We start from the raw sequence: 11331 nt of genomic DNA, 5'->3' as shown, positions 1-11331 counted from the left end.
GACGAAGAACCAAATTGTGAAACTTAGCTCGAAGGTGCCGCTTAAAATTGGGCATGCTAGGCTTTATTTTCTTTGCGCTATTCGTTCAACGATCAGTACGATGAGTGGGTACAAAATTTTGCAAAAGGTACGCATTTGATAATTGACAAGTATTCGATTTTTGAACGCAAATGGGATTTATTATAGGCGTTTGAGAAAGCAAAGTACCATAAAGGGGTCACAAGTATGACAGTAGACCAAGTTTGTGATCAAATTTTGGAAAGCTACCCAAAAAGTGAGCTTGAACTTGGTGGAAAAGAGCATTTACGGAGTTTTGTTTCGTAAGATTTTGTCCTTTTTGATCGGATCCAATTTTAGGAAACAATTCTTGTAATTTTGGTGATTCACAGATCTTACTTGCAAGAAGATACAGCGGCTTTTGATCGCGTGGAAGACGCGACGTCGTTAGTTCCAGCTTATAAAATGAAGCCACTACTGGCTGCAAGCGACATAAAGAAAAGCGTGTCGATCAATCCAGTCCTGAAGCCAGAAGAAAATGGCACGTCAGGTCAAAAGAAACAAAAGATTACTGCATAAATATTAATCAAATATAGCTTGATATATACGCTCAGCCTTATGAGGCAGGTGTTACATGGCCTGCTTTGCGGTATCAGTACTAGCAAAGGGTGCCTCGCTACATCGCAAGACGCGTATAAACCTTCCAGCGTCACCTGTGGGGCGAAAGATTTTGCCGTCGGAAACGTTCCTATGCAGATTCTATAATGGCGGCAATAAACGGTTGAATCGCAGTTCGTCGTGATGTGTGATACGTGTAAGCCTTGATAAAAGGCAATTGTTACATGCATTTATCTTGAATAGAGCAGCTTGCATACCAAAAATTACATTTCGTCGTTCTTTTTTTTAAAAGAGCTAATATCAACACAAGATGACGAGCCTCGTTCTCTCTTATGGAATTGTAAAATATTTTATGAACGTGACAAAAAGTGTACTTTTAAGAACGTGCTTTTTCGGTGGTGCTATCTTTAATTTGCTAGAAAGGGTACCACGTTTTGCGTCATGATGCGCAAATGAAACGAGGGTTGACGTCGCAAGGTCACTGATGGATACAGAAGAAGCGCAGCAGTAAAAGTCTGGCGAGCAAGGCTCTTACATTTGATCGACAACGAAGATAGTGCGGTGCGATGACACGATTTTATTAAAATTTCGCCAAATGTTGATGCACATCTGTTGTTCATCTTTCGGAGGTTGTGACAACGACATTTGTCTCGGTGGTTCTTTTTCACTCTCTTTTGCCTTCGCTATAATTTTACTTAAAATATTCTGTGCGAAGTGCAACACTTGACCACTTTTTCAATACAAAAAAATACGAACTGATTTTAGCCCAAAGTGGCTTTTTAGGCGTTCTTACTCATGTACAGGAGTATTGCCGTCGCCTTAAACGCTAATTTGATGAAGATCTGCATTTAAAGGCGACTTATGTGTCGTAAGTTCTTGCTAAAGGGGTTCGATAGCAGAGGAGACAACTTGTAGTCAAGGGGTAAATTGGAAAGTATATTAGTCGTTAGAAAACTTGTACATGCATTCAGCTACGCGTTCGTAGAAGCACTACGATGGTCTCGCCTGGGTCGTTTCTCTCTTCATATAACCGACTGCTGAGGTTTCACTTTCTGTGTCCGTTTTAAAACGATTACACTCAAACGTCATAAAGATGTTTGAGCGTACACAAAATGTCCAACATCAACACTCCTCCTCGACTAGAATTCTCCAATGTTTGTCTTTGCCACGAGAAACTTGAATTTGCTGGTCGAAATCGCCTTAGTCAGAAAATCGGCGAGCTGTGACTTGGTTTCAATATACTCCAGTTGAATCACTTTCGCCTTAACTTGGTCGCGAACAAAATGATAGCGTATATCAATGTGCTTCGCTCGACTTTGATATCCTTCGTTTTTCGCAATAGCAATAGCGCTTTGGTTGTCTTCATACACGACGACTGGAGCGTCAATTTTGACCTTCATCTCCATCAATAAACTCTTGGTCCACAAAATCTCTTGAATGCACAACGAAAGTGCCACATATTCAGCTTCAGCAGTACTTAGTGATACACTGCCTTGAAGCTTCGACTTGAAAATGACTGGAGCGCCATTGACCGTCACCATGACTCCAGATGTCGAACGTCGATTATCTTTGTCACTGCCCCAATCTGCATCGCTAAAAGCATTCATCTTAAGGTCACCTTGTTTACTACGATAGCAAATTCCGTGCGTCGCAGTCGACTTTAGGTAGCGCAGCACACGAATGGCTGCGTTCCAGTGTTCTTCACTTGGATTTTCCAAATGACGACTCAGCCGACCCACTGCAAACGCAATATCGGGTCTTGTACCTGTCGCCACATATAGAAGTGAACCGACCAGTGATCGATAGGGTCGATTCTCCATCTTCGGGTCCTTTTCCATGCACTTGAGCATGACTTGACCTTCCACACTTGGGTTGTTGACCGATTTCGCTCCAACTTGGTTAAATTTGATGACCATTCTGTCAATGCACGCACCTTGGCTAATCTTGAGCTTCTTTGCCTGCTGTGCATACTCCACCTCAATGCCGAGAATAAATCTCACACTGCCTAGCGTCTTTAACTTGAAATGACCTTGAAGTTCATCGGCAATTTTGTCAACCAAACTAACAGAAGTACCTCCAATCAGCATATCGTCGACATACAACGTTACGTAAATCCACGATCCGTGTCCATATTGACGAACGAAAACGCACGGGTCTGTAACACATGGCACAAAACCCATGTTTCGAAACACGTTGAAATCGTCTTGAACCATGTTGCAGCAGCCTGTTTTAAACCATACAAGCTTCTGTTGAGCTTCAAAACTTGACTCGGGTCCATGTCGACGCCCTGAGGCGTAGAAATGTATACATCTTCTTCCAAAACGCCATTTAGGAAGGCTGTGTCGACATCGTATTGGCGTATTGTCATGCCGAAATGACAACACACGGCAAGAAATACACGAACAGAGTTCATGTTTGCGACCGGTGAATACGTCTCGTAGTAATCCACACCAAGGGTTTGACGATACCCTAAAGCAACAAGCCGTGCCTTAAATCGATCAACTTCTCCATGCTCATTTCGCTTAATGGCAAAAACCCACTTGGTTCCAATCACCTTAAGACCAGGAGTTTTGTTCACCGGACTCCATGTCTTCTTCTGAATAAGTGCATTTAATTCAGACTTGATCGCATTCTTCCACATCTTGGATTGAGGAGAACAAATCGCATCATGGTATGTAAGTGGGGCCTCCAGAGCTGCATTTGCTTGCTCATAGTCGATGCGATATCGTTTTGGTGCTCGATCTACCTGGTTGACATCACGTACAGGTACGATAGCATCAGAATGATTCAGTGGAATTAAAGCTTGAGAATTCGAACTGGGTGTCGGTGTCAACGCAGTCGGTTCATTGTGTCCGCCATATCGAGATGGTACCATCTCCGAGCAATCAGTGATATTGTTCAGTCCACCTCTGGGCACAATGGCCTGCTCTGTATCTATATCCACATCAACCGGCTCCATGCTGACGTCATCTATCTCAAAAGCGGGATCCGGACAGACAGAGATATCTGGACATGGACTCATAGAGTCAAATTCGCTAGGGGGTGAAATTGGGCGAGTGCCAATTTGGTCCACCTCCATAGGTTCTTGTCTATTGTCCGTTGACGTATAGGGCAATTGTACCTGCAACTCATCGTCATCGTCATGGTGATTCATATGTTGAGTGACATCTTGGCCACTAACAACTTCCACAAATTTAGACTTAGGCAGCTCTTGAAACACCACAGACCTCGTAATTTCCAGCCGCTTAGAATCATAGTTCCAAACACGGTAGCCCTTTACGCCCTGTGCGTAGCCCAAAAGCATACATCGAAATGCCTTTTTATCTAGCTTTTGTCGTTTGGCTTTATCAATGTGTGCATACCCTTGCGATCCAAAGACACGCAAATACGACAAGTCCGGCTTTGATTTAAAGCAAACTTCAAACGGAGTCTTTGTCGGGTGAGAAGCACATGTAACACGATTCGTAATGAATATCGCAGTGTTCATGGCTTCAGCCCACCATTTCTTCTCAACCTGCATGTGATTAAGCAGTGAACGTGTTCGCTCCGTCAGCGTCCGATTCATCCTCTCAGCCATTCCATTTTGCTGTGGAGAATACGGAACTGTCGTTTGATGTATGATCCCAGCATTCCTGCACACTTGATTGAAGCGCTTGTTAATGTATTCGCCACCATTATCGGTGCGAATACACTTTATCTTAGCTGACAATTGATTTTCCATCATCATCTTGTACTCGATAAACGTATCGACAACTTCCGACTTATGCGCGATGTAGTATGCGACTACGTATCGGGAAAAATCGTCAAGAAATGTAACAACAAATCTTGCTCCTCCCTGCGACTTGGTCTCCATTGGACCCATTACGTCGCTGTGAATTAGTTGTAGCAGAGAAGTCGTCTTCACTTCACCGTAACTAGACTTCGGAAAAGTTTTAACCAATGACTTGCCGGTCACACAACCTTCACATATGTCATCGTGATGATTGACATCATCAGACACCTCTGTCATCTTGAAACCTTCAACACAATTTTGGAGGGTTTTCAATGCCTTCATTGGCAAATGTCCCAGTCGAGCATGCCATATGAATGGACTCACAGGCTTGGCAACGCTTAACTCTTGACATGTCTTTGCAGACTCAACTTTTTCATACTCCAGAATGAACAATTTCCCCTTCTGAGTCACTTGAGTCACCACTTCGTGTTGGTTTCTGATCTCGCATATGTTTTTCTGGAACGTTATATGTAGTCCTTTCGCAGACAATGCAGAAATCGACAGAAGTTTACGATCCAATCCTGGAACGTAGAGCACGTCTTCGATACGTATAGGCTTCTGATTCTTCAATACAACTCGAATCGTCCCAACTCCTGCGGCCCTCACTGTTTCTCCATTCGCAATTGATATGTCAACTACTCTATCAAGTGATCGAACTTCCACAAACTCTTCCTTGAACGGGCACATGTGGCTACTTGCACCACTGTCAAGTAGCCACCCTTCACCCTCTTGTTCACTCACCGTGAACGCTTGTTCTTCATTCTGTTGTTTCTTTTCAGAATTTTTCCAGCAATCTTGTTTCTTGTGACCTTTCTTGCCACAGATGTAACACGTCCCGGTAAACTTGTTTCTTGTTTCCTTCGACCGAAAGACTTTGCCCTTTACGCTTCTTGTAGCCTTTAATGCAAGTTCTTTCTTGTCCTTGCGAACGATTCCTTCGTTCTCGCGACGAAGCATCTCCTTGGCCATGAACAGATCTATATCCGTCACGTTCTCGATGATCTTGACGATCTGGTCGTACTCTTCGGACAGACTTCCTAGCAGGATAACGAGCTGTTCATCTCGCGATACTTCGTCTCCGATAGCTTGCATCGACAAGCATAGCTCATCAAACTTAAGGAAGTGTTCCATCACACTAACACCTTTCTGCATCTTGAAATCATGTAGTTGCCGACGCATCTGGACTCGATTGTGAATGCTTCGACGGAGAAAGAAGCTCTTCAAAATCTCCCATGCCTCTGCAGTAGACTCTGCCGATCGAACCATGGATTGAAGACTTGGACTGATCATCGTGCACACATTTGCAAAAGCCTTCATGTCATTGACTTTCCAGGCGGCCGCATTAACGTCGCCTTTACCCGGACACTCCGTCGTGAAGAGGTGCTCCAGCAAACCTTTCTTTGCGAGCTTCATTCGAGTGTTAAACTCCCACACAAAATAATTGTCTTCATTTAGAATGGTGTTTGCCTCCATCGTACTTGGGCTCATAACCTAAAGGGGTTCGATAGCAGAGGAGACAACTTGTAGTCAAGGGGTAAATTGGAAAGTATATTAGTCGTTAGAAAACTTGTACATGCATTCAGCTACGCGTTCGTAGAAGCACTACGATGGTCTCGCCTGGGTCGTTTCTCTCTTCATATAACCGACTGCTGAGGTTTCACTTTCTGTGTCCGTTTTAAAACGATTACACTCAAACGTCATAAAGATTTTTGAGCGTACACAAAATGTCCAACATCAACACTTGCGGCCTGATGATAAACGCATCTCTTTCAGTTAGCTGTAGATGTAGAAGGTTTTTCTGCGTAAACAGCCGTGCAAAATAGGTGGCTTGACCCAGCTGCTTGAACCGCTTTCGTTTGGTCCTCTGGTATCCAATTCATTCTCCTTTTTTTCACTCTCAAACCACGTTCAATGTATCAAAAGCTTTTTAGACGTACTGGCGACAGTTGTCTTGCCGACAACTGGCCTTGGAATAAGCGTGTCCGTTGAATCAGATGGTATCGCGATTGATGATCAACCAAGACGCTTCTTGTTATCTGGTCGGAGCGAAGGGGTGGCTTTCATAATTTAGTCCTCTCCTTTTCTAGAAACTGACGAAGCATGTTTCCGTCGAAGATTTAGAAGAAAGAAATGGAAAAGCTCCAAACGCAACCGAAGAAACCATTAAGAGATGAACTTTCAGTGGTAATTGTAGTCATCAAGTCTCGACTCAAGCGACAAGCCGGACTTAATGACTCAAGCCTTCTTCAATGATATTTGCTTTCAATTGTCATTCGTGTTATCGACAGAAAAATAATGTCCCTAAAACTACTTGATATCTTCTATACAAGAAAGCCAAAAATACACCTGCGCACGACAATTTTCATTTTTTTTTCATTAAACAAGTTTTTCCTTTCAGTCAAACGATGCTAGCGCAATTAGTAGCGCAGTTATGGTAATTTCTCCGACTGGTTCTTAATTAAGTTCAATTTGTAGCACGACAGTAGGACCAAATTAATTCCATTGCATGATCCCTTCTACTTTTCTGGATTAGCCTATTGGCTCAATAGCAACAATTTCTTTCCAGCACAGTGCAAGCTTGTAAAACCGCAATAATCGTAAAATTACTATTAGCCTTGTTTTTAAAAGACAAAAGTCTAACTATATTTCTTTTTTTAACTTGCGATGGAGCAAAATGAAATGTACTGTAAAGAATGCGTTAAAGAAATTTCCGTTGAGAAGCCTTAAAATTGTGGCTTAAAATTGACGATTGGGACGGGAATTTGCCACCGTGCCACAAAATGATTGCCACCTGGTAAAACACTGACTCGTTTGACGCGGAATAAAGCCCCAATAAAAAAGGTCCTTATTCTCATGAGACGTCAAACCCAATTATTGAAAAAAAGGTCTCGAAGCTGACGACAGGAACAAACTTTGTGTTGCCAATGCCAATGCAGCAGCGACCAGAAAACACGCCAAACACGTTATATACACGCATGGAAGATCTCTCGCAGCCTTTCGAGGTCAGCCGCACTTCGATGACTTCAAGACACGAAGTTGTTCAGCCTCGAAGTAAATGGAAGTGGTATCCATGTTGCTGCTCACGACGGCGCACGTTAAAGAAAATTGCATGGACGACCACGGACGAGCGTAGTGCAAGTCGTGCGAGTATCAGTATGCGATTTAAATCTCACGACCAATTGGCTGCAGCCAGACGATTGAAGCACCAAATTGCTTACTACTCGACCATGCGTGTGCACATGAAGCGCGTGCAATTGTGCCTCGAGCACGAAAAACGCAACAAATTTTACAAAGAATTGGTCGTGTATTTGTGTTTTTTAGTCGTGGTTTTAACGACTCTTTTGACACTTCCCGTGCATTTTCCGTACGAGCAAAATACGGTACTTTCGTCAGCGTATTTCCAAAAGCAACTTTCAAACGAGACAGGTTCGCAAACTTTTGCTGAAATTGGCCATGAAAACGAAATGTGGCAATGGATGAAAGGCCCGCTATTGGATCAATTTTATGACCCTGTGTTCCGAAATATTCGTCCTCTTGGGAGCATTCAGATCCGCACTGGTCGTGTACGAGGAACACTTTGTAGCCAAACGAATGGACGCCGTGATTTTATTATGGTGTCAAATGAAATGTGCTATCCCGAGTTCTCACGCAACGTTGAAATGAAAGAGTCGTACGGCAACACGCGTGGGGTCTTGGGTACACTGTACCACTGGACCGATGGATTAAGTACGTTAGCTCGTTCCGAGACTTTTAAACCGGGTCTCGTAAGCCACGAAATGGATTATGGCTCTGGTGGATATGTGATTTATTTGCCTCGTGACAATTTCACTGCCGCGACGGTAATAATGACGCAAGTGCAAAATACGTTAATTCAAGATGATACGCGGTACATGGCGGCCACTTTTGCCTTTTACAATGCACGTAGTAATCTTTTTTCGCACGTGCAAGGACTTTTTGAAATGAGCAACACGGATTACATGGAAGTTACTGGTCGGGTCTTTAGCTTTCGAATTTCGGCCAGTTATCGAAATATGGGTCATTTTTTGCAGGCCAATGCTCTTGGCATTGTGCTCTTTTTTGCCACAGTGGTACTGATGTACCGCGAAGTTTCCGTTTTGCAACTTTATGGACTATGGAAGTATGTGCAATCGCTCTGGAATGTGCTGGATATGCTGCAACTTGTGTTGCTCTTTGCTTTTCTGGCGCACTGGGTGCTTTTCGTAGTCAAATCGGAAAATATTCGAAAAGATCTTCACCGCGTAGGCAGCCGGAATTGTTCAGTCCCAGCAAACGAGCAAGACGCTGCTCGCGCTTGTTTCATCGATATCGCACCTTTGGCGTCTCTCTCGGGTGCTGTCACCAATTACGCCGCAAGTCTTGGATTAGTGTCTGTTGCCATTGTTTTTAAGTATTTGCGCCTAAATTCGCGCTTAAATTTGCTGTGGCGTACGCTTCGCTTTGCTGCCAAGGATTTGCTTGCGTTTGTGGTTATTTTTTTTACCATTTTCTTTGGTTTTGCCGTAATGGGTTATTTGACCTTTGGTACCACAGTGCAAAACTATCATTCCTTGTCCGTGTCACTCACGAGTTGCTTTCAGATGCTTTTAGGTGCTTTTGACTATGAAGAAATTTACGTTGCCAATCCAACTATGGCCGGCATCTTTTTTTTCAGCTTTATGATTACAATCTATCTTGTTTGCGTCAACATGTTTATTGCAATCATGAGTGAATACTATTCGTTAGCACAAAGCGAAAAGAAAACTCTGGAAGAGCATAAACGCAACCTCATCGCACGTACTCCCACTAGTGATACCGATTCCCTTTCATCCTTGGAAGTCGAGTACGATGTAATGAAACAAGTGCAAAAATCTATCAATGGATTACGCATTCGAGTCAAGATGCCACCGAAAAAAAAAGATAGCCAGTCATGTCACCAGACGGAGCAACTCGTACTTTGTGGCTTCCAACGAGTGCTTCTTGTGGATTATGACTATCTCATGGCTGAACGCAAGCGTTTGCGTCGCACATTTCGTGCAATCGTACACATTGTGGTCACATGTGGCAACTTGTTGCGTCGAATCGATATGGACTTTTCATTCTCGACCGACCAGGACATTGTTGCCGAGCGTAACCGTTCACTTATGTGTACAATCGATTCCTCCACGGACATTGTGACGTTCCCGGTCACGTATCTCCCCATTTCATCATCGCTGGCAAATACAGTGGCACTTTTGCAACGATTGAAACGTGGCATGTTGCTTGAAATAGACGACGAGTCATTGACTAAAGATCGAATTACGTTGCAAGTTTTGGGCGACCAAGACGCGTACAAGTGGATATTCGACGTTGACAATAACGATCGAGAGAATGATGGTCTTCAAGTGCAAATACAAAACGATAGTTGCCGTATTACAAATATTTTGCCATTTGGGTTACGTCAGAACCATTTAAAACTTGGTGATGCAAGTCACATTCGGGCGTGTCGTGTGTTATACAATGGCACGGCCCTTCTTGACGGCAACGAAGTTGTCAATTTACCTAAATTGAGCTGGTGCCGCTACTTTGTAGAAATTGTTCTATGGAACTTTTTCAAACACTTATTTTCGTATTACAGTATGAAAACATCACTACCTCGTCTAGTAACCGACGTTGAGATCACTCAGCTTGTTGCCAAACATGTTGCAACTCGTGAGCGCGATTCATCGTGCAGATTCGACGAACTTGTCCGTACATTTCGCCTGTTTATGGCAAAAAAGATCCACACCCGCCATCTTCGTCATATGAATCTCGACGATCGCGTGTACCACGAAGTTATTGCATTGCTCGAACGATTTCCATCGGTCATAAGTTCAGTGGATAAACGTGAATCCGAAGGGTACAAGTACGTACCCCACCCCCTTGATACCCAACACATTAAGTTACCGCATTCGATAAATTTACTAGCCGAGTTACTCGCACAAAACACTCACGAAGTATGGGCTGTTGGTCGAATTCAGCAAGGGTGGCGATGGGGTACGGCACGCGACAATGACTTGAAATTGCACCCAGACCTTGTACCATATGAAGCGTTAACCGAACAGGACAAACAGTACGATCGGGATACGTCCATGTCTGCCCTTAAAGTGATTATCGCACTGGGGTACGTACTTGAACCTCCCACGTATCCGAGTGGTTACGAGGATACCTTTTCCTTTGGTCAAACAGTCACTCAACCGGGTGAAACGTATATCCCCAAGCCCATTCCAACCGACGACGTCGTCCTTCCTCGCCCTCTTCGGTCCGTCGTCGAGCTATTAGCTGAGAATACCCACGAAGTCTGGGCTGCCATGCGAATGCAGCAAGGCTGGACGTACGGTCCGTGTCGCCACGACGGCAAGAAGGAGCACAATGGACTTGTGCCGTACCTTTATTTAACGCAAGATGAAAAGCAAATGGATCGAAACACGGCGCTGCAGACGGTCAAGCTCATCTTACGTTTTGGATTTGATCTCGTCCACAAAGATCATCAACGAACGCGTGGAATGAGGAACAATCGATTCAACACACATGGGCAAAAGGACGACCGTCACGCAACGTATCACGTTCGCGAGACCGTGACAATCGCTAGTGGAACTGCGCAAGCGAAACGTGCATTTCTAAATCGCGTATAGAAATAACAAAAAAATAGTCGTTAACTTAAATTAAAAAAGAAAATATCGCTGAGCGAGTGGCAAGGACGTGGCGGGTAGACACGTCAGGAGGTGGTGATCGGCATGCACCTTGTACGTCTCGGGGTCGACTGTGATGACTGGCAATGCATCATTGAGCTTCATATCGTGTTTGGTGATGCCGCGACACTTGCGCACGGCTTCAATTCGCTTTGTGAGTCCATACGACTGGGCAATGTTCTTGTGTACACAGCTCTGGCTCACAAATGCAATGGAACCCAGTCCAATGGCAGCGCC

At 44.1% G+C, this 11331-nt stretch overlaps 3 protein-coding genes across 3 annotated transcripts in view; 2 read left to right on the top strand and 1 right to left on the bottom strand.

Moving 5' to 3' along the window:
- Positions 1-100: 100 nt before the first annotated feature.
- Positions 101-576, top strand: CCR75_004200 (uncharacterized protein; the record flags this gene model as incomplete). Its single annotated transcript, XM_067962288.1, has 3 exons — positions 101-127; positions 187-320; positions 390-576. The coding sequence occupies 3 exons, from the start codon at positions 101-103 to the stop codon at positions 574-576; spliced, it is 348 nt and encodes a 115-aa protein (XP_067817607.1).
- A 6741-nt stretch (positions 577-7317) lies between these two features.
- CCR75_004201 (uncharacterized protein) lies at positions 7318-11037 on the top strand (the record flags this gene model as incomplete). The annotated part of the gene is made up of 1 exon (XM_067962289.1): positions 7318-11037. The coding sequence occupies one exon, from the start codon at positions 7318-7320 to the stop codon at positions 11035-11037; it is 3720 nt and encodes a 1239-aa protein (XP_067817606.1).
- A 30-nt stretch (positions 11038-11067) lies between these two features.
- The window catches only part of CCR75_004202 (uncharacterized protein), a gene marked incomplete at both ends in the record, with an annotated part of 2729 nt that continues 2465 nt past the window's right edge, over positions 11068-11331 (bottom strand). Inside the window, one exon of the mRNA XM_067962290.1 lies at positions 11068-11289. Within this exon, the coding sequence (XP_067817608.1) occupies positions 11068-11289 (222 nt within the window). The remainder of the gene's footprint in view (positions 11290-11331) is intronic.

Source organism: Bremia lactucae, linkage group LG3 (genome assembly GCF_004359215.1).
Source record: "Bremia lactucae strain SF5 linkage group LG3, whole genome shotgun sequence".
NCBI lineage: Eukaryota > Oomycota > Peronosporomycetes > Peronosporales > Peronosporaceae > Bremia > Bremia lactucae.
This window is presented reverse-complemented; position numbering and strand designations above follow the sequence as displayed.